General features: G+C 44.9%; 1 protein-coding gene across 8 annotated transcripts in view; it reads right to left on the bottom strand.

The window, feature by feature from the left end:
* Positions 1–24506, bottom strand: part of LOC115161303 (lysine-specific demethylase 6A) — a 99467-nt gene that overhangs the window by 54333 nt on the left and 20628 nt on the right. For 4 of the 8 annotated variants that reach the window (XM_029712173.1, XM_029712175.1, XM_029712180.1 and 1 more), the window contains exons 5-7: positions 23665–23723; positions 20093–20158; positions 17505–17625 (exon numbers count right to left, since the gene is read on the bottom strand). In XM_029712173.1, the coding sequence (XP_029568033.1) occupies positions 17505–17625; positions 20093–20158; positions 23665–23723 (246 nt within the window). The remainder of the gene's footprint in view (positions 1–17504; positions 17626–20092; positions 20159–23664; positions 23724–24506) is intronic. The other 4 variants (XM_029712176.1, XM_029712181.1, XM_029712179.1 and 1 more) reach the window with 2 other exon arrangements.

Raw genomic sequence — 24506 nt, 5'->3', positions numbered from 1 at the left:
ATTAGCTAGTTGATAAGCTGAATCAGGTCAGTTACAACTGGGGTTGGAGTGAAAACCTACAGCAGGGTCTCTCTCCAGGGAAAGGGTTGGAGTGAAAATATACAGGAGGGTAGCTCTCCAGGGAAAGTGTTGGAGTGAAAATATACAGGAGGGTAGCTCTCCAGGGAAAGGGTTGGAGTGAAAATATACAGGAGGGTAGCTCTCCAGGGAAAGGGTTGGAGTGAAAATATACAGGAGGGTAGCTCTCCAGGGAAAGTGTTGGAGTGAAAATATACAGGAGGGTAGCTCTCCAGGGAAAGGGTTGGAGTGAAAATATACAGGAGGGTAGCTCTCCAGGGAAAGGGTTGGAGAGCCCTGACTTAGAACATGTCATTTTCCCAACTCCCCTAGTCTAGTGTGTGTAGACCTGAATGGGACTGGATGTGTGTATAGGGTATGTTGTTCCCATGGTGACTATTAAAACCTACTCAAAACCTAGAGTCCTCAGAGCATGCGCAGACCAGCTGGCTGGAGTGTTTACAAACATATTCAATCTCTCCCTATCCCAGTCTGCTGTCCCCACATGCTTCAAGATGTCCATCATTGTTCCTGTACCCAAGAAATCAAAGGTAACTGAACTATCGCCCTGTAGCACTCACTTCTGTCATCACGAAGTGCTTTGAGAGGCTGGTTTGGATCATATCAACGCCACCTTACATGACACAATAGACCCACTTCAATTTGCTTAACGCCCCAAAAGATCCACAGACAACGCCATTGCACTGCAGACTGCCCTATCCCATCTGGACAAGACGAATACCTACATCAAAATGCTGTTCATTGACTGCAGCTCAGCCTTCAACACCATAGTACCCACCAAGCACATCATTAAGCTCGGGGCACTGGGTCTGAACCCAGCCCTGTGCAACTGGGTCCTGGACTCCTGACGGGCCGCCCCCCAGGTGGTGAAGGTAGGGAACAACATCTCCACTTCGCTGATCCTCAACACAGGGGACCCACAAAGTTGCGTGCTTAGCCCCCTCCTGTACTCCCTGTTCACCCATGACTGAACACTTCCACGCACACTTCCAAATCAACCATCAAGTTTGCAAATGAGAACGTTAGTAGGCCTGATTACCAACAACGACGAGACAGCCAACAGGAAAAAGGTGAGGGCCTTGACAGAGTGAGGCCAGGAAAATAACCTCTCTCTAGACGTCAACAAAACAAAGGAGCTGATAGTGGACTTCAGGAAACAGCAGAGGCAGCCACGGCCTGTTCACCCCACTATCATCCAGAAGGCGAGGTCAGTACAGGTGCATCAAAGCTGGGACCAAGGGACTGAAAAACAGCTTCTATCTCATGGGCATCAGACTTAAATAGCAATCACTAGCCGGCTTCCACCCGGCAACTCAACCCTGCACCTAGAGGCTGCTGCCCTATGTACATAGACATGGAATCACTGGCAACTTGAATAATGTTTACACACCTCCACCGTCAAACATGGAGGTGGAAACATTACGCTTTGGGGGTGTTTTTCTGCTAAGGGGACAGGACAACTTCACCGCGTCATTTGACGGGGCCATGTACTATCAAATCTTGGGTGAGAACCTCCTTCCCTCAGCCAGGGCATTGAAAATGGGTCGTGGATGGGTATTCCAGCATGACAATGACCCAAAACACACGGCCAAGGCAACAAAGGAGTGGCTCAAGAAGAAGCACATTAAGGTCCTGGAGGGGCCTAGCCAGTCTCCAGACCTTAATCCCATAGAAAATCTGTGGAGGGAGCTGAAGGTTCGAGTTGCCAAACGTCAGCCTCGAAACCTTAATGACTTGGAGATCTGCAAAGAGGAGTGGGACAAAATCCCTCCTGAGATGTGTGCAAACCTGGTGGCCAACTACAAGAAACGTCTGACCTCTATGATTGCCAACAAGGGTTTTGCCACCAAGTACTAAGTCATGTTTTGCAGAGGGGTCAAATACTTATTTCCCTCATTAAAATGCAAATAGTTTTATAACATTTTTGACATGAGTTTTTCTGGATATTTTTGTTGTTATTCTGTCTCTCACTGTTCAAATAAACCTACCATTAAAATTATACACTGATCATTTCTTTGTCAGTGGGCAAACACACAAAATCAGCAGGGGATCAAATCCTTTTTTCCCCCCACTGTATAACAAAACACCACCAAGGTCACCCATATATGAAATGGATGGTTGTGTAAAAATATTTTACTGCAAAAGTTGTTAAATCTATAGATATTTTGACACACCCTGATCTCAAACAGTGAATAGTAATTATGGGGGGAGGGGCACATAAGGTAATGTAACCCAATATTGCAAGTTCAGATTGATGTGGAATATGAGTAGTCAATTGTCTGCTCTACATATAATACATTCGAAAGTATTCAGACCACTTGACTTTTTCCCCCTTTTGTTAAGTTACAGCCTTGTCCTAAAATGGATTAAATTCATTGTTTTCCTCATTAATCTACACACAATACACCATCATGACAAAGCAAAAACAGGTTTTAGACATTCTTTGGAAATGTATTTAAAATAAGAAACAAATACCTTATTTACATAACCATTCAGACCCTTTGCTATGAGACTCAAAATTGAGCTCAGGTGCATCCTGTTTTCATTGATAATCCTTGAGATGTTTCTACAATATGAATGGAGTCCACCTGTGGTAAATTCAATTGAATGGACATGATTTGGAAAGGCACAAACCTGTCTATATAAAGGTCCCACAGTTGACAGTGCATGTCAGAGCAAAAACCAAGCCATGAGGTCGAATGAATTGTCCGTAGATCTCCAAGATAGGATTGTATCGAGGCACAGATCTGGGGAAGGGTACCAAAAAACGTCTGCAGCATTGAAGGTCCTCAAGAAAACAGTGGCCATCATTCTTAAATGGAAGAAGTTTGGAACCACCAAGACTCTTCCTAGAGCTGGCCGCCCGGCCAAACTGAGCAATCACGGGAGAAGGGCCTTGGTCAGGGAGGTGACCAAGAACCCGATGGTCACTGACAGAGCTCCAGAGCTCCTCTGTGGAGATTGTTGATCTTCCATCTGGAAGGTTCTACCTTCTCAAGGCTACAGTATTTCAACATTTTGTTGTATTAAATCATTATAGTCTAAACTGTGACTTAGAATGAATTGCAAATGAAATGAAAAATGCCTTATTATGCTCTATCTACAGTGCCTTTGAATCATTTTTCACAAACATGAGTGTGGCCAGAGTCTGTGGCTTCAGGCTCATGCGATGGTGCCTGAATAGCAGACCAGCAGCGGAGAATAGCAGAGCTTGCAGAGCCACTGAGAATGCTAAACACACTTCTGGTCACTCTTTCCAGGTTGGGCAGGGATGATTAGTAGTTTTTTTTTTGTTTTTTTTTCTCCTGTAGGTGGGCTTAAAGGACTTTAGGTAAAATAACCCTATCAAAACAGAAAGCTCCTTGAGAGGTAACTATTGGGCCAAAATCAATGACGGCCTATTGTATAGATAATATAACGAAAACTAATGAAACTTTTAAGAGATCTGATTTTTTTGTTTTGCTACAATGACACACTTAGCTAGCTCCCCACCTCATTCCTTTATATTATAGCATGTGCATGTACTAAGTACACCATCATGCTTTTGGGATACTTGTCTTTTCAGATTTCACAATGATTCTTTAATTGTGGACACTACATCACCACACTCCCTCTCTTGCTCTTGGTCCTCTTAATCTTTAGCAGTACACAAGTAGACCACCAATGCATGCTGGGCTAGGCATGCCCTGAGCTCGTGAAGTGAGTGATACTGGAGGGAAATTGTAGCGGGCGAGAAGTCATACGCTCCAGCCTTTCGGAAACTCGCTCCAAACTCCAGTCAAATTGGCCACGCTTTGCTCACATACTCTGCTCCACATTAGGCTTGGGCAGCATACAGATTGTCAAACCTTCATACCGACCTCATGCCATATCGGGATATTCCATAATACCTGCACTGAACACAAGGGGAGATATTGTCAAACACCACTGAACATCTGCAAACGAAGGTTAGCAATGCCAACAAGTACATGTAATGCTACTGAAATTCTAACAAGCGCATTGAACATTTAAGTATCTGACCTAAATTATTTGTAGGATAGACATCCCCGCTCTTAAAGTTATACAAGTTACAAAAAAATGCTACTGAAAGTTTGCTGCGCAAAACAAATATCAGAAAACAGGGCTCTTGATCTAGGAGGGGGTTCTCTGCTGTTACCAAGTGAAGCTTGATTTGGAAAAAAAGCTAACCACTTAGCTAGATATCTAACTAGCTACTAAATTAGCAAACCAGATGCACAACTGCAGAGCATTTATCACATTTTAGACAGTTATCTTGATAGTTATGATATCTAACTGGCAAACATTTAGTTGTGAACTCTATACTGTAACTAGATCACATGCCGAGTGCTGCACAACAGTGAGTGACTAGCAAGGCTCCGGTCTCTCGTTGTGGTGTGCTTGTAAACAAACACCACAACAGTGAGTGACTAGCAAGGCTCCGGTCTCTCGTTGTGGTGTGCTTGTAAACATACACCACCACTGGGAACTACCGGTAAGCTTCATAATGAAAAATTGTGACGTGAAATTAAGAACACAATCTTCTTTTTTTCATAGATCTTCTTTATTTCCTAACAAATTGCACATGTTGACCGCATGTATTTACTTTAAAAGTAACTATAAATATTCAAACATATAAAAAAAAAAACTTAAAGGAAATGGTTTCAACGGTACTGAAAAACCATCTCATTGCCATATCCAAACCCCCGGAATACACAGGATACTGCCCAAGCCTAATCGACACTCATCGCTTGCTAGATTTTTGTCACAGAATTCCTGCAGGATATCCTCATTCTTTTCCGATCCATCCATCTCACCACATCATATGTCCATTCATCTTATTCCTAGTAACCGTCTGTCGGGGGGGCGGACGCTGCAGCAGGGTTGTGGAGGCTAGTCACATGGTCAACCCCGTCTTTGAACGTCCTCTCTGTCCGTTGCACTGTCATACTTTAGCTCTTGTTTGTAAGCCTGGCGGGACCAGACATGTTTGTATACTTCATGTGAAATGCTAACCAACGCTGCATAGAAACCCTCCTTAATGACATGCATTCTCTCTCTGCAGCATTTTCAGCTGGCTTTGATTGTCTCCAACCCCTGCACTTTGTCCAAAGCTGAAAGTAAGAACCATTACACCCCCATTTCTCTCTTCTACACTCACACACACCATTCTTCTGCTGTTTGGTACCGTCACAAACCCCAATGGGGGGGGGGGGGGGGGGCAATGGGCAGATGACAGGGCTCAAGAGTAGCTTGGATGCTTATGCTGACGCTTGGCAGAGGGTTAGGAGCTTAATTAGCCTGGAAGCTGGTGCAAATGTTAACATTTGGCTAAACGCTAAGCGCTAACACCACCCATGGCTCACAGATATTAACCCAGAGCCAGATTGTCAGTCAGGTCAGCACCACCAAGCTTCACAGTACAAAGGCCAAGAATCCGCTCATTGCTTTAGAATAGGTTGGAGATTCCAGTTACTTTAATCCTGCCCTGTCTGACACTTTAGCAACAAACGTCCCAATCCCATTAATAATCCCTGCCAATCAGCCAAGCAGAAAGCCATCCGCTGCAGACAGTGCAGCCAACTAGTCAGCCAGCTCAGCCACCCGGGCCTAGCAGTATCTCCCTCTCCTGTACCCGAGGTAGGCGGCAGGCCCCAGTCTCAACATGTAGTTTAGGCCTCTATTGGTTTCAGTGTCATGTTCTGGTCATGATCCGGTAATCCTGGAGAGCTGCCGGCTTTTGTTCCAGCTGAGCTATACCACACCTGATAACACTTGGTGCCTAAATGTAGGTTGTGGTAAGTGTTGGGCTGGAGCGAAAGCCTGCACATGCTATACCCCTATCAGAATATTACAAGCAGAGCAAAGCTGGAGTGGAGCGAGCAATGGATCGTGCTCAATTTGACTGGAGCGTGGCGCCAATTTCCCCAAAGGCTGGAGTGTTGGCCTTCTTGCCTGGTCCAATTTCGCTCCAGTAATGCTCACTTCACGAGCTCAGGGCATGCCTTACGCAGCATGCATTGGTAGTCAAAGATGAGGAGGAAATGTAGTGTCCACAAATAAAGAATCCTTGTGAAATCTGAAAAGATAGGTATCCCAAAAGCATGATGGTGTACTTAGTACGTGCACATGCTAAAACACAAAGGAACCAGGTGGGTAGCTAGCTAAGTGTGTCACTGTAGCAAAGTATTTCTAAACTAAAAACCAGATCTCTTAAAAGTTTTGTTCATTTGTTCTATTATCTATACAATAGGCCATCATTGATTTTGGCCCAATATGCCTGGTATTTTACCTCTTTCAAGGAGCTTTCCGTTTGGATAAGGATATTAGGTAAAATAACCCGTAGGCCTACCAACAGAAAAAAATTATAAAACATATCCCTGCCCAGCCTGGTAAGAGTGGCCCGATGGGTGTTTAGCATCCCCAGTGGCTCTGCAAGCGCTGAGGGTAGTCTCTACTGCTGGCCTGCTCTCCAAGCGCTGAGAGGGTAGTCTCTACTGCTGGCCTGCTCTCCAAGCGCTGAGAGGGTAGTCTCCACTGCTGGCCTGCTCTCCAAGCGCTGAGAGGGTAGTCTCCACTGCTGGCCTGCTCTCCAAGCGCTGAGAGGGTAGTCTCCACTGCTGGCCTGCTCTCCAAGCGCTGAGAGGGTAGTCTCCACTGCTGGCCTGCTCTCCAAGCGCTGAGAGGGTAGTCTCCACTGCTGGCCTGCTCTCCAAGCGCTGAGAGGGTAGTCTCTACTGCTGGCCTGCTCTCCAAGCGCTGAGAGGGTAGTCTCTACTGCTGGCCTGCTCTCCAAGCGCTGAGAGGGTAGTCTCCACTGCTGGCCTGCTCTCCAAGCGCTGAGACGGTAGTCTCTACTGCTGCTGGCCTGCTCTCCAAGCGCTGAGAGGGTAGTCTCTACTGCTGGCCTGCTCTCCAAGCGCTGAGAGGGTAGTCTCTACTACTGCTGGCCTGCTCTCCAAGCGCTGAGAGGGTAGTCTCTACTACTGCTGGCCTGCTCTCCAAGCGCTGAGAGGGTAGTCTCTACTGCTGGCCTGCTCTCCAAGCGCTGAGACGGTAGTCTCTACTGCTGCTGGCCTGCTCTCCAAGCGCTGAGAGGGTAGTCTCTACTGCTGGCCTGCTCTCCAAGCGCTGAGAGGGTAGTCTCTACTACTGCTGGCCTGCTCTCCAAGCGCTGAGAGGGTAGTCTCTACTACTGCTGGCCTGCTCTCCAAGCGCTGAGAGGGTAGTCTCTACTGCTGGCCTGCTCTCCAAGCGTTGAGAGGGTAGTCTCCACTGCTGGCCTGCTCTCCAAGCGTTGAGAGGGTAGTCTCTACTGCTGGCCTGCTCTCCAAGCGCTGAGAGGGTAGTCTCTACTGCTGGCCTGCTCTCCAAGCGCTGAGAGGGTAGTCTCTACTACTGCTGGCCTGCTCTCCAAGCGCTGAGAGGGTAGTCTCCACTGCTGGCCTGCTCTCCAAGCGCTGAGAGGGTAGTCTCTACTGCTGGCCTGCTCTCCAAGCGCTGAGAGGGTAGTCTCTACTACTGCTGGCCTTCTCTCCAAGCGCTGAGAGGGTAGTCTCTACTACTGGCCTGCTCTCCAAGCGCTGAGAGGGTAGTCTCTACTACTGCTGGCCTTCTCTCCAAGCGCTGAGAGGGTAGTCTCTACTGCTGGCCTGCTCTCCAAGCGCTGAGAGGGTAGTCTCTACTACTGCTGGCCTTCTCTCCAAGCGCTGAGAGGGTAGTCTCTACTGCTGGCCTGCTCTCCAAGCGCTGAGAGGGTAGTCTCTACTGCTGGCCTGCTCTCCAAGCGTTGAGAGGGTAGTCTCTACTACTGCTGGCCTGCTCTCCAAGCGCTGAGAGGGTAGTCTCTACTACTGCTGGCCTGCTCTCCAAGCGCTGAGAGGGTAGTCTCTACTGCTGGCCTGCTCTCCAAGCGTTGAGAGGGTAGTCTCCACTGCTGGCCTGCTCTCCAAGCGTTGAGAGGGTAGTCTCTACTGCTGGCCTGCTCTCCAAGCGCTGAGAGGGTAGTCTCTACTGCTGGCCTGCTCTCCAAGCGCTGAGAGGGTAGTCTCTACTACTGCTGGCCTGCTCTCCAAGCGCTGAGAGGGTAGTCTCTACTACTGCTGGCCTGCTCTCCAAGCGCTGAGAGGGTAGTCTCTACTGCTGGCCTGCTCTCCAAGCGTTGAGAGGGTAGTCTCCACTGCTGGCCTGCTCTCCAAGCGTTGAGAGGGTAGTCTCTACTGCTGGCCTGCTCTCCAAGCGTTGAGAGGGTAGTCTCTACTGCTGGCCTGCTCTCCAAGCGCTGAGAGGGTAGTCTCTACTACTGCTGGCCTGCTCTCCAAGCGCTGAGAGGGTAGTCTCTACTACTGCTGGCCTGCTCTCCAAGCGCTGAGAGGGTAGTCTCTACTACTGCTGGCCTGCTCTCCAAGCGTTGAGAGGGTAGTCTCTACTGCTGGCCTGCTCTCCAAGCGCTGAGAGGGTAGTCTCTACTGCTGGCCTGCTCTCCAAGCGCTGAGAGGGTAGTCTCTACTGCTGGCCTGCTCTCCAAGCGCTGAGAGGGTAGTCTCCACTGCTGGCCTGCTCTCCAAGCGCTGAGAGGGTAGTCTCCACTGCTGGCCTGCTCTCCAAGCGCTGAGAGGGTAGTCTCTACTACTGCTGGCCTGCTCTCCAAGCGTTGAGAGGGTAGTCTCTACTACTGCTGGCCTGCTCTCCAAGCGCTGAGAGGGTAGTCTCTACTACTGCTGGCCTGCTCTCCAGACACCATCGCATGAGCCTGAAGCCACAAACTCTGGCCAAACTCATGTTTCGAAATGTTGTTTAAATGCTGAGCGCTTAATGTCACTGCCAGCCTAGAGTGTCACTCTCACAAATGCTTCACAATGTAGTTCTTTGTAGGCTATGGCCTAAAAATAATTGAAATAAAATAGCCTAAATAATACATTTTAGTTCGTTTTTAGGCAACCTGTCTGAATCCTGAAATATTTAGTGTTTATATGCTTTTTAAAAACGACATGTAGCCTATTTCAAATGATGAGTGATTTTAATGAATGGAGCGAATTTGGAGCGTCAGATTTTTTTGAGGAGCAGTTTTTAGCGGAGCGGTTGGAAAGGACATGCACAAGCACCACTCCATGAGCTATGAGCGGGATTTCTGACCGCTCAGCTCACATACTCTGACCCCTACACAAATACACCATGACAATAATGCTTAAAAAAACATTCATATCACAGGTTCTGCAACACGCCTTATTTAGACAACATCTTATCACCATCACCAGCCTGTGACATACCAACAGAACATAGTATAATTAAGCAAACAGGCACGAGGGGCTGTGGTATATGGCCAATATATCACGACTAAGGGCTGTTAGACACGACACAAACTCCCGAGGTGCCTTATTGCTATTATAAACTGGCTACCAACATAATTAGAGCAGTAAAAATACATGTTTTGTCATAAATGTGGTATACGGTCTGATATACCATGGCTGTCAGCCAATCAGCATTCAGGGCTCAAACCACCCAGTTTATAATAAAATACATACTGTAACATATGCACATACTGTACTGGTAACGCAACACTGGAAACTGGAAGCACACTGTACTGTTAATGCAACACTGAAAACAGGAAGCAAAGGAATGTAACCCACATCAAATAGATAAGGCATAACACCTCATCAAAAATAACAGAGAGCCGCCTGTCTAAAATAAATATATAGATCCTCTACTGCAGATGGCTGCAGTAGAGGATCTCCCTCTCCCTCCCTCCCCAGGAAGGATTCTCATCAGCTGACTAATATGTACCAGTCAGTTACTCTAGTGATCTCTTACCTTCTCCATCTGTCTCTCTCACTGCCTACATTAACACCTGCTGAGAGTGACTGAGTGGGTGTGTTTGTTGTAAATACAGTAGCATGTGTTGTCAAAAGCACATCAATTTATGCAAAATGGCTGGTTATTTCCATAAGTTGGCTCATTGATTCCTTTTACATGAAAATACAAACCGTCTCTATGCCTTTTCTCCATCCAGCCAACTTACCACTGCCTCTCCCCCCCCTCCCTCTTTCAGGAGGGATGGAAACCACTTCCACTAGGCCGTATGCTCCACCCCTCCCTTCTCTATTTCTCTCCCCTCCTTTACCCTCTCATCACTCAGCCTCCCTTCCATTCAGTCTGCTCGTACCCTCTCATCACTCAGCCTCCCTTCCATTCTGTCTGCTCGTACCCTCTCATCACTCAGCCTCCCTCCCATTCTGTCTGCTCGTACCCTCATCACTCAGCCTCCCTTCCATTCCGTCTGCTCATACCCTCTCATCACTCAGCCTCCCGCCCATTCTGTCTGCTCGTACCCTCTCATCACTCAGCCTCCCTTCCATTGCATCTGCTCGTACCCTCTCATCACTCAGCCTCCCTTCCATTGCATCTGCTCGTACCCTCTCATCACTCAGCCTCCCTTCCATTGCATCTGCTCATACCCTCTCATCACTCAGCCTCCCTTCCATTGCATCTGCTCGTACCCTCTCATCACTCAGCCTCCCTTCCATTGCATCTGCTAGTACCCTCTCATCACTCAGCCTCCCTTCCATTCAGTCTGCTCGTACCCTCTCATCCCTCAGCCTCCCTTCCATTCTGTCTGCTTGTTCCCGCTCATCACTCAGCCTCCCTTCCATTGCATCTGCTCGTACCCTCTCATCACTCAGCCTTCCTTCCATTCCGTCTGCTCGCACCCTCTCATCACTCAGCCTCCCTTCCATTGCATCTGCTCATACCCTCTCATCACTCAGCCTCCCTTCCATTGCATCTGCTCGTACCCTCTCATCACTCAGCCTCCCATTGCGTCTGCTCGTACTCTCTCCACCTCCCCTCCTATTATTTTCTCTCTGCTCACACCTCTCCATCTCTCTCTCTGTGTAGATAACTGGGCCAGTGTGTGTGTGACTAAGGAAGAGAGAGGACGTGCAGCATGTGTAGCCTGTACAGCTCAATACTGCTGCTTGCACACACACACGGCAGCCTCATGAACCCAGTGCTGCACACACACACACACACACACACACACACACACACACAGTGTTCCACAGAGCTGATAGGCCGTCAGAAGCCAATCAACGGGAAGCCAGTGCAGAACCAGAGACAGACAAATGGCCTGTTCCTTTCCTCTCCCAGGGTAGGATGTCCCTCGCTGGCCATCTCCCCAGTCCTGAGAGAACCCAGAGTCTCCATAACAACATGTGTATCCATCCACAGCCAACACAGCCAGTCATTTAGATGAGGTCACTTTCTAGGCCGAGAGTGATGGAATTCAACATGCTGAGAGGGAGAGCTGTAGCAGCCTTATTTGGACAGATCCCTGAGGACTACTCCCCTAATCCAATATACTGCATGCAAATCCAGTTACATATAGCATGCAAATACATAGTAAGTAGCCTAGCGCATAGGGTTTTCAAACTGTGTCCACTATTGAAAAAAATATTTGTAGGGATTTGTCCATGTAAAAATCATTATTTTATAAATATCGCTAGCTGCAACAGAATACCATCGTGGATACCATTTATATGTCTCTGCGTCCAGAATGAAGGAAGTTATCATGCTAGCTGTTCCTGTTCATCCGACTCTGGGGAAGTAGATAAAGGGATTCATTGACAAAATCTCAAACTATCCCTTTAATATGGAGCTAATTACAGGGTTTTTTCTGTATAGATAATTCTTAGGCGGGCCGACTTAGTGGTAATTTTCGGAATGTACAAACAGTTTGCGTCAACTTAAACGACCAAAACCAGATAAAAAGTACATATATTTTATAATACTATCTCTGAGAACTAACAATCAAATAAAATCTAGACAGTCAGGGAGAATAAAACATTCAGGGAACATGCACATTGATTTAGTTCATGTTAATGAACAGAGGAACAACATTAGCCATTAACTGCAAAATTCTTCCTCATCTCCATGCCAAAACGTGTATAATTTCCAAAAGTTTGCTTAAAAACTGCAAATGTTCTCTTAGCTCAATGGAAACATTTCTAGAATGGCAGAAAATGTGCTTTACAACAGCAACATGTTCTCTACACCGCCAAGATACCTTTCTAGCTAATAGACTGTCAGAGTTTACACTTAGTTCCATATAGCATGTAAACCCACCGTTCCATATAGCATGTAAACCCACCGTTCCATATAGCATGTAAACCCACCGCTCCATATAGCATGTAAACCCACCGCTCCATATAGCATGTAAACCCACCGTTCCATATTCTATATAAACCCACCGTTCCATATAGCATGTAAACCCACCGTTCCATATAGCATGTAAACCCACCGCTCCATATAGCATGTAAACCCACCGCTCCATATTCTATATAAACCCACCGTTCCATATAGCATGTAAACCCACCGCTCCATATAGCATGTAAACCCACCGTTCCATTTAGCATGTAAACCCACCGTTCCAAATTCTATATAAACCCACCGCTCCATATTCTATATAAACCCACCGCTCCATATAGCATGTAAACCCACCGTTTCATATAGCATGTAAACCCACCGTTCCAAATTCTATATAAACCCACCGCTCCATATTCTATATAAACCCACCGCTCCATATAGCATGTAAACCCACCGCTCCATATAGCATGTAAACCCACCGCTCCATATAGCATGTAAACCCACCGTTCCATATAGCATGTAAACCCACCGCTCCATATAGCATGTAAACCCACCGCTCCATATAGCATGTAAACCCACCGCTCCATATAGCATGTAAACCCACCGCTCCATATAGCATGTAAACCCACCGTTTCATATAGCATGTAAACCCACCGCTCCATATAGCATGTAAACCCACCGTTCCATATAGCATGTAAACCCACCGCTCCATATAGCATGTAAACCCACCGCTCCATATTCTATATAAACCCACCGTTCCATATAGCATGTAAACCCACCGCTCCATATTCTATATAAACCCACCGCTCCATATAGCATGTAAACCCACCGTTCCATATAGCATGTAAACCCACCGCTCCATATAGCATGTAAACCCACCGCTCCATATAGCATGTAAACCCACCGTTTCATATTCTATATAAACCCACCGTTCCATATTCTATATAAACCCACCGTTCCATATAGCATGTAAACCCACCGTTCCATATAGCATATAAACCCACCGCTCCATATAGCATGTATACCCACCGTTTCATATTCTATATAAACCCACCGCTCCATATAGCATGTAAACCCACCGCTCCATATAGCATGTATACCCACCGTTTCATATTCTATATAAACCCACCGCTCCATATAGCATGTAAACCCACCGCTCCATATAGCATGTATACCCACCGTTCCATATTCTATATAAACCCACCGTTCCATATAGCATGTAAACCCACCGTTCCATATAGCATGTAAACCCACCGCTCCATATAGCATGTAAACCCACCGTTTCATATAGCATGTAAACCCACCGTTTCATATAGCATGTAAACCCACCGTTTCATATAGCATGTAAACCCACCGCTCCATATTCTATATAAACCCACCGTTCCATATTCCATATAGCATGTAAACCCACCGCTCCATATAGCATGTAAACCCACCGCTCCATATAGCATGTAAACCCACCGCTCCATATTCTATATAAACCCACCGTTCCATATAGCATGTAAACCCACCGTTCCATATAGCATGTAAACCCACCGCTCCATATAGCATGTAAACCCACCGTTTCATATAGCATGTAAACCCACCGTTTCATATAGCATGTAAACCCACCGTTTCATATAGCATGTAAACCCACTGTTCCATATAGCATGTAAACCCACCGCTCCATATAGCATGTAAACCCACCGTTTCATATAGCATGTAAACCCACCGCTCCATATTCTATATAAACCCACCGCTCCATATAGCATGTAAACCCACCGCTCCATATAGCATGTAAACCCACCGCTCCATATAGCATGTAAACCCACCGCTCCATATAGCATGTAAACCCACCGCTCCATATAGCATGTAAACCCACCGCTCCATATAGCATGTAAACCCACCGCTCCATATAGCATGTAAACCCACCGCTCCATATAGCATGTAAACCCACCGTTCCATATAGCATGTAAACCCACCGCTCCATATAGCATGTAAACCCACCGCTCCATTTAGCATGTAAACCCACCGCTCCATTTAGCATGTAAACCCACCGCTCCATTTAGCATGTAAACCCACCGCTCCATATAGCATGTAAACCCACCGCTCCATATAGCATGTAAACCCATAGATTCATATAGCATGTAAACCCACCGTTAGACTCAGACAGTCTACTACATGCTACTCCTCTGTGAGCTCTGCTGGGAATAATAGCACCATTCAACCCCTAGCCCTATCCAATGCATGGCAGCTCTAACCCTGTCTGGTTCAGAAGCCCTCAGGTGTCTGGTCTGGGCAAAACAAAGCAGAACAATGTATACATTCAGATGTATCACTTTCACAGAGGACAAAAATCCACCCTGGCTTATAGTGTCAATGTCAATGGCACCAGACAGGCCATTCTTTTCTACACATAATCCAGTAGGGAAGGTCGTTCTGTGAAATAGGAGACATAGACTGTCATAAAGGAGAGCACTGATTTAATCGCTCATTAGAGAGGCTGGTAAGACCATGCTAGTGTTAGACTGGGGAGGGACCTGTTGACCCCTAGAGGGTACTAGGGCAGTGGGTCTCACTCCTAGTTCTGGAGGGCTGCTGTGTGCTGGCTAAGAGGGGTGTGTATCGTGTACAGTACTAGATAGGCTACATACCTAGGCTTACACAGCAGCAGGCTGTCCCCGACTAAAGGAAATCTTGGTCGATCAAAAGTTGTCTGTTCTTTTAACCAATCGATTGGTTTACATTTTTAAAAGTGTATTTTTACATATATAGACACACCCTATGTGTTTTAATAAAATCAACTATATGCATTGAGCTGGTCTGAAGCTTTACGCTTACGGTTTGATGAAATAAGACAAAATGACAAGAGAGAGATCTAGATATGTTGACACTCGATATTGTTGATATTCTAAAAAAAAAAAAAGACCCACGCCAATAATAACAACACATGCCTAATGATACACTTCTCCAATCATTCATTACTGCTGCAGTGTGTGATGTAGCGCTGAGCGGAAATAGGAAGAACATTTCCTGTCTTATAAAAAAAAAAAAAGTGTTGAAAGTGCTGAGTAAGAACTTAAACATGAATTCACTCAAAAACAGCATCTCTTTGCTGTATTCGTTGACAGTCTCTCTCTAGTCATGGTTTTAGACGTTTTGAAATCTCACAGTATCAACTTTGCTGTAGCTTTTCTTTATGCTTGCTATGTTACTGAAGACAGGGTCATCTCAGCCATCCGATTGGCCAGCGGTAGATTTATAGGGCACTTGATTTGCTCACAATAAGGATTAGGCGCAAGAGGAATTTGTGGTTTGCCTTCAAAATAAAAGTAAGTCATTGACAGTGATGCAAATTAATACAAAAAGTAGAATTATGTCATACTTTTATTTTGAAGGCTAACTGCAAACTCCACTATGTGACTAATCCTTACTGTGGCTAGCTTCACATAGATGGGTCTGGCCACCATTAATAAAATTAGAACCGTCTTATAAATTAGGGTTATTTTAGATGATAACACCTAGACTGTCGTTTTGCTATGTTTTTGGGGAAGAAAATTGTTTGCATCCATGAGCTAGCTTTTTTTTTTATGACCAGCACTGTAGGTACACGAGACAACTTTACCAGCATCATAGCATACGTATCAATGAATCGTTGTGACATGAAATACGAGTAATAGTGTAATCAATGTGTAATAACTATGTAAAAAATGTACAAAACGCGTTAAATTTATGTGACGTGCAGTCATATTCAGGTCCTGATTGGTCAACAAGCTTATTTGGCACGCAAAACCCAAACGGCGTTCCATAGCAAAGACCCAAACGGCGTTCCATAGCAAAGACCCAAACGGCGTTCCATAGCAGAGACCCAAACGGCGTTCCATAGCAGAGACCCACAAGGCGTTCCATAGCAGAGACCCAAACGGCGTTCCATAGCAGAGACCCAAACGGCGTTCCATAGCAGAGACCCAAACGGCGTTCCATAGCAGAGACCCAAACGGCGTTCCATAGCAGAGACCCACAAGGCGTTCCATAGCAAAGACCCACAAGGCGTTCCATAGCAGAGACCCAAACGGCGTTCCATAGCAGAGACCCAAACGGCGTTCCATAGAAATCCTGGTTTTGAATGAAACGAATGAACAACGAAACAGCACAGGAAGTGAAAGAAATAGGTTTTGATTATGTTTTACTGGTAATGGGGACATACGTAAATGCCAAGAAAATAACTTTTTGGTCAGTGTGGTGTGTGTAACCTTTATTTAACTAGGCAAGTCAGTTAGGAATAAATTCTTATTTACAATGACGGCCAAACCTGGACGATGCTGGGCCAATTGCGCACCGCCCTATGGGACTCCCAATCACAGCCGGATGTGATACAGTCTGGATTCAAACCAGAGACTGTAGTGATGCCTCTTGCACTGAGATGCAGTGCCTTAGACCACTGTGTCCGTGTGTGTGTCCGTGTGTGTGTGTGTGTTAACTATACAACATTTTTAAATATCAGTTATCGGTATCTTTTTTTTGGCAAGGAAAATATCGGAATCGGCCAAAAATGTCATATCGGTGCATCACTAACCAAAATGAGTACCGGAACCTATTTCAGTCCAAGTCAAGCACTAATAAGTAATAATCAGGTAGGCCTGTTCTATGATGTTTCCACTGGATCAGAACATGACATTTTTCTCTTTCATGCTGAGAGGTTATCGAAAACGGAGAGCCCTGGAAAGATGTTTCAAATACATTGAGGAACTGATGTCATTCTCAATGGATGTATAAACAGACTTTGTTTGCTTGATGTTTGAGGTGAAGAGAACATTACTCTGAGAAGCTCCACAGGTCATTAGTGGTTGTGTGTTAAGCCAATCAGAAATACTATCACATCCCCGTATGCATTTTCTCACAGCCCAGGTTGCCTATAGGCCTATATACGTCTATGCGTAATCAGGTGCGCGTCCTTACTCAACACTGACTGAATCAATCCAAACTAAAGATAATGACCAAATTGAATTGACAAAACTTGTAAATGGAATGAAATAAACAAAAAAACTTGTTTCTTGCAAGCGTAGCATAGGTTGTGCGCTCTGCAAACAATGTGTCCACTCCAACAATGTGAACGGTAAGACTGGAATAATTATAATAAATTGAATGCATTAACATAAATTACCATAATCTAACAAACGTAGATTAGAAATGATAGGAATTACAGAAAATGTATCACTGGTGATACATGTAATGGGGAAGTGATATAGACTAAAAATCAAATGCAGACGACTAATTGGGATCAGCCCTTTAATAGTAGCAGTACATACCTTCAGACTGGACTCGTAATCAGTGTTGCCTTTAAACATGAGGCCTAGCCTCATGTGGATCTCTGTGGCTCGGGAGAAACTGGGGTCAATATAGAGCCCATCCTGAAATGCTTTTATGGCCCTGCATACAGAGAGAAACAGGAGGAGAGCGTTAAACATAGGATGGAACAAAACACACACAAAAAAAAGCCAAATGTGTAGAAATGACCACATATGTTAAATGAGGCTGCTTTTTTTTTCTGGGATAAAAATCGAGTGAGTAAGAAAAACCTTGACACGCTCCTACTGTTGTAAAATACATTTCTATTTCACATTCAGAGGCATTGTAGAGTCCTCCGGTTCTTTACCCTGCTAGAGCATCTCTGGATTCAGAGAGAGCGAGAATGAACAGAAGCAAGAGAGCAAGCACTGCTGTTACCTTGGCAACATAACCCCCACCCATAACACTGATGTAAACCACATAAACTATATAGGCTGCAAAATAAACCTGACCCACTCTACTGCTTCACCCCTCTGATATACAAATACCCATATTCAACACATAAACAAACAATTACAAGAACCTATACAAACAAACAAAAATCCACTCACAGTGCAGTTGTGAAAACAAAGGCTATCGCATGACAGGGGACTGCCACAGCACGAGAGACTACTGTAGAAACACTGATCTCACTACACACAAACACACAGGATAAGCATTCTGAACCCATTGGCCTCACTCCCCCTCCTTTCCCTGTTCCAATCCTTCATCCCTCCCTCCCACTCTCCCTCCCTCCCTCCCACTCTCTTATTCATACGTTCCTTCCAGAGTGGTAGGCACATTAGCTTCTCTAGGCTGGAACAGACTGGCAGTGAAACTGAGTGTACAGCAGACAAGCTAACAGAAAACCAGACTGGTAGAGACAGAAGCATAACAATAAACAGTCCCCAGGCCAGACAGACTGGTAGAGACAGAAGAATAACATTAAACAGTCCCCAGGCCAGACAGACTGGTAGAGACAGAGGGACAACACCACACAATGCCAAGTTCTCTGACTGAACCCCAATAATACCAGAATTATGCTATTACTGACAAAATCCTGTTGTATTATCGAATGTAGGGAATATGTCCCACTGCTCTACTAGTCCAGCCCTGTAGCTCTCTGGGACCAGACCACTGCTCTACTAGTCCAGCCCTGTAGCTCTCTGGGACCAGACCACTGCTCTACTAGTCCAGCCCTGTAGCTCTCTGGGACCAGACCACTGTTCTACTAGTCCAGCCCTGTAGCTCTCTGGGACCAGACCACTGCTCTACTAGTCCAGCCCTGTAGCTCTCTGGGACCAGACCACTGCTCTACTAGTCCAGCCCTGTAGCTCTCTGGGACCAGGGTTGGTTGGAGACCACAGCTCTAACCCTGTAGCTCTCTAGGACCAGGGTTGGTTGGAGACCACAGCTCTAGCCCTGTAGCTCTCTAGGACCAGGGTTGGTTGGAGACCACAGCTCTAACCCTGTAGCTCTCTAGGACCAGGGTTGGTTGGAGACCACAGCTCTAGCCCTGTAGCTCTCTAGGACCAGGGTTGGTTGGAGAAATCTGGTAACATTACATCTGATAGTGCTGCATTCCTCTGTAGCCTCTAGCATTTGAAAGTAACTTGTAGTACATAGAGGGAACCCAGATTACATGCTTCCCTGTAGCCCCCTAATCAAAGTTTGTTTGCATACACAGATTTGCAGAAATGTTTGTGTTTCTAGCTCCAACAGGGCAGTCAGACCTAGATTTAAAAAAATCCAACAATAGATATATAATCCAGGTTGAGGTGAGAATTATTTAAAAGATACTGTTTGAAGGTTAGGGTTTCAGATGTTTTCGGAAGATGGCCAGGGCTCTGCTGTCCTACCGGAGTGGGAGCTGCCCTCCCGTAGGGGTGGGAGGGCCAAGAGACCTGAGGTGGCAGAACAGAGTGCTCGGATTGGGGTGTAGGGTTTGAGCATAGCCTGAAGGTTGGAGGGGCAGTTCTTCTTCCAGTTCCGTAGGTAAGAACCATGGTCTTGTAGTGGATGCGTGCTTCGACTGGAACCCAGTGGAGTGTACGTAGGAGCAGGGTTACATGAGAGAACTTAGGAAGGTTAAAGACCAGGCGAGCTCCAGTGTTCTGGATAAGTTGCAGGGGTTTGATGGCACAAGCAGGGAGCCCAGCCAACAGTGAGTTGCAGTAGTCCAGACGGGAGAGGACAAGTGCCTGGATTAGGACCTGCGCCACTTCCTGTGTGAGGTAGGATGTTGTAGAGCATAAACCTGCAGGAGCAGGTCACTGCTTTGATGTTTGCAGTGAACGACAGGGTGTTCTCCAGGGTCACGCCAAGTTTCTTTGCACTCTGGGAGGGCGACACTAGAGTTGTCTACCGTGACTGTTGGCTTTACAACACGTAGATTCAAGATGGCTCCTAGTCAGGGCAGTAACACTTCCTAGCTGCATTATTCTCTATGGAATTACTAAAATGTATAATGACTGCCTAGACAACATGTAGATTCAAGATGGCATCAAGTTGCATCAAAGACACATTCTAGCAGAATTTCTCCATATGGAAACCAACATAGTGGGCCTACCTTCTCTGTCCTGCCTGGGCCTCTGAGGAGGAGGGCTGCACTGACCTAGACAGGGAGAAAGGGGACCTACAGTAGTCAATATCAGGCAATGCCACAGACGCCTAACACCACTACACAGCCACAGCAAAGTTCTTACTCAACAAGGTCCCAACTTCAACTCTAAAGTACAGTAATATATTCCATATAATAGGTATATGGGGAGGGAGAGTATTTAGTTCGTAAGCTTCTGGTGTAATTTTTATTTTGTGATTTAAAAATATTTAGTTAGGCTTATTTGGTTATAGTGGCATCTGTGGTAGTCACTCGTCCCATACACTTTACAGGCTTGGGTAGTGGTAGAAAACAGTGAGGTAAGCATGTGAAGAGACCGAGAGACAGTACTGTTAACAACACAGCAGGGTCTGGTAACTGGTTACCTGGCTGAGACAGACAACGAAGACTGAACACTGGATTCCACACACAGAGCACCTCAATGCAGAGTGCTCTGTGTGTAAATAAAATTGTCCGGGAGAAAAATAATATCCCATTGCGAAATAATGCTTTTTAGCCTATTCATCGACGGAAATACCAGTTGATGTAAATCGGTCTATGGCTTCATTTGCATAATTTAAAGGAACTGAATTGATGTGTATTCGTTATGCATCTTATTTATCACATGCACACAGCATACAGACAGAACGGAAAAACCGCCAGACAACGCTTTTATAAGCCCAATCATAGCGCAACAATTCTAAATGCAATCGTGTGTTAAAAAAAGTTTTGGGGCCATGATTAAAAATTGTGCTTCTCATTCGCCATTCAAATGCTTAGGAGCTGGAGGCTGTAGGCATTTTTAAAACGTATAGCTACTTCATTTTATTTTTACTTGAACGTTTCACTACGAGGCATTTTTTACCTCGCTTCAAAGTAGCTTAGGCAAAAATGTGACCATATCCGGAGGCAATTATTTTATAAAGACTTCCAAAAGCCTTTGAAACCAGTAGCCTATTTCTATTGGTTTTCAACTTCCTTTCATCGTCCAGTAGCCAAAGGCACATTTGTGCCTAGCCTACAGCCTTGTGCGCTAATCATTTTAAGAAATTATAGTTTATCAACATTTTAAGCTAAATGTTCTGATCAGATTCATTGCTTTTTAAGTATTTTATTTTTTTATGTCGTCTAGACCTACTGGTTGTATGAATTTGGGATCTATCGCCACACAACTGTCCTAGAGTCTGTTTGGGTTATTTCTTTCTCGACAAGTTGACCAATTGAATAGGTCAACTTTTCTACTATGGGGGAATAGTAGATTGACATAGGCTCATAGGCGGCGTGTCCATAAGGTTAGGGGAAGCTTTCCCCTAGTAATTATATAGCCTACTTCTGTCTATACAGAAATAAATACAATCATTCAAAATAGGCCACTAAAGCATGATTTGAACACAGAGGATCGTTAGCTTGTTTTAAACCGCATTGCCTACAGTTGGAAGGAAAGGCAGGCAGCGCATGTAATTTGGGCAACGCGCGTGAGTTATACCAAATAGACGATTGTTGAGTTGCAACTGTCAGCGAAAAGTAGAGGCCCAGCCAGGCATACTGCAATATTTAAAACATGTAATTGCGGGAAAACATACGTTTGGAAAGCAAATGGCTCTTGCTGTAAAGAGAACACAATTTTTTTTAAAACAAATCCGCTTTTTAATTATCAAAATTCTCAACTTAATTGAGCTAACAACAGTAGGCCTATAGCCTATCTTATTGGCGCCAGTGGAAAGCATCGGCCATATTCCCGGTGAGTGAGGCACTGTGCATATTCACTATCATTGTTGGGTGTTTGTTTAGACAATCATTTCCCCCTCCAGTTTAGATTAACGTCATATTCTATTCGTCTCCCCCCCTTCTCATAAGCCTTATATACAAACTACTGTTCAAAAGTTTGTGGTCACTTAGAAATAGTCTTGTTTTTGAAAGAAAAGCAAAAAATGTTGTCCATTAAAATAACATTGTTAATGTTGTAAATGACTATTGTAGCTGGAAACGGCTGGTTTTCAATGGAATATCTACATAGGCGTACAAAGGCCCATTATCAGCATCCATCACTTGTGATCCAATGGCACGTTGTTTTAGCTAATCCAAGTTTATCATTTTAAAAGGCTAATTGATCATTAGAAAATCCTTTTGCAATTATGTTAGCACAGCTGAACACTGTTGTGTTGATTTAAAGAAGCAATAAAACTGGCCTTCTTTAGACTAGTTGAGTATCTGGAGCATCAGCATTTGTGGATTCGATTACAGGACAAGTACATTAGAGTGTCTAGTTTGAGAAACAGATGCCTCACAAGTCCTCAACTGGCAGCTTCATTAAATAGTACCCGCAGAAGACCAGTCTCAACGTCAACAGTGAAGAGGCGACTCCGGGACGCTGGCCTTATAGGCAGAGTTGCAAAGAAAAAGAAATATCTCAGACTGGCCAATAAAAGAATAAGACGGGCAAAAGAACACAGCCACCGGACAGTGGAACTCTGCCTAGAAGGCCAGCGTCCCAGAATCGCCTCTTCACTGTTGACGTTGAGACTGGTCGCACCCCCAACACATAACTAGCATTACTGCGGACAAGAGTTTAAGACAGCATATTACACTACGCCCTCTCCCCACGCTTTAACCTTTTCATGACCGTAACTTAAGCTCGAGTGTATGAACGTAAAAGGATTTCCTTTCCCTGAACTGTCAGCTGCCTAACTTCCTCATTCCAACCCCCCCCTCCTGAAACGCACAGGCTCTAGTCTTGCTGCATATCAAATCTTCTATATTTGCTGTAAGTAGTATTCTGGGCTGTCTGACCTACAATTGACAGTGGCAGTAAATATCAACATTCTTAGAAAAACAAGTGTCATACAAACCAATGGCAGCACTGATAAACAGAATTTACAGAGAGATTGAAAAACAGCTTCTATCTCAAGGCCATTAGTGATTGCTGTTTAGCAGCCTAACTCACAGAGGCTGCTACCTACATTGAGACCCAATCACAGGACACTTTAATAAATGGATCACTAGTCACTTTAAATAATGGCACTTTAATAATGTTTACATTACTCATATCACATGTATATACTGTATTTTATACCATCTACTGCACCTTGCCTATGCCGCTCAGCCATCGCTCATCCATATACTTACATGTACATATTCTCATTCACCCCTTTAGATTTGTGTGTATTAGGTAGTTGTTGGGGAATTGTTAGATTACTTGTTAGATATTACTGTCAGAACTAGAAGCACAAGCATTTTGCTAAACATCTGCTAACCACGTGTATATGACCAATAAAATGTTATTTGAATTTAAACTATGAGTTTATAGAATGAAAGAAGCATAATTGACTACTCAATAGTCAATCCCACCAGTCAGGTAAGGGTTCAATGAAAACACAACATACACACAGTAAGGAACATACAATAGCTACACAAATGTAATGTACTATATAGCCTGTGTATCACTACACAGGCCCACAAGGCCAGGCAAATCCAGATCTCAGGTCTCTAGCTAATAAAAACGCACTACAGTCCAAATGAATATACTGTGAATGTGTACTTACCAGTGAAATGTGTTGTAATGGAAGTAGACCAAACCAAGGCCATATAAAAAGCCAGCATTCTTGAGAGAGGGAGAAAAAACATTAGTGGCAGGAACATTTAGTCTATTTCTCAAACAGCATTGGTAAAAAAATTATTACAAAAATAAAATGTCTGAACAGCGCTGATTACTCAGTCAAGTTTCAACAAAACAGGACACTTCACAGTCCCTCTAGGATTTAGCTGGGATTTTGGTGTGATATTTGCAGGGGAGGGGAGGGGGGGACACTTGACTTCACAGTGCACTATTCTGACATTTTTGCATTACAATATGCAAAGATCTTGGAGATGATTTGACTGTTTTATGAGGAAATAGTGTCGTGATTAGTGAAGTTTGCAGGCCCTAGCATAGCCTAATATGAAGGGAATTGTTGATTTTGCCCACAAAAAATGATAATGCAATCCTGGAGGGATTGATATTACTAACATACAGTCCTGACTGAGTCATCTAAATGGAAAGTGTTTAGTTGGCCTAGCCAAAAAAGAGTAGCTCCTCCTCCCTCTCAGGATTAAAGTGCATTCTATGCCCATAAAGGCAATGGTAGAGTAGAGGCCTAAATACATACTGCAGTTCATTTCCAAAGAGTGAAATTCAGAGGTTACCATTGTGTCCCAGTAATTCACCTTTCAGAGGTTACCATTGTGTCCCAGTAATTCACCTTTCAGAGGTTACCATTGTGCCATAGTTTCACATGACACTATAGTACCGGTATCAGTCACAACCGAAAGCCTCTAACCACAGAACCTCCTACTCATACAGACATACCAATCAACCAGAAAACAAATGTAATTTTCAACACCAATC

Source organism: Salmo trutta, chromosome 24 (genome assembly GCF_901001165.1).
Source record: "Salmo trutta chromosome 24, fSalTru1.1, whole genome shotgun sequence".
Classification (NCBI taxonomy): Eukaryota; Metazoa; Chordata; class Actinopteri; order Salmoniformes; family Salmonidae; genus Salmo; species Salmo trutta.
Note: the sequence above shows the minus strand (reverse complement) of the source record. Positions and strands in the feature narration are given on the sequence as shown.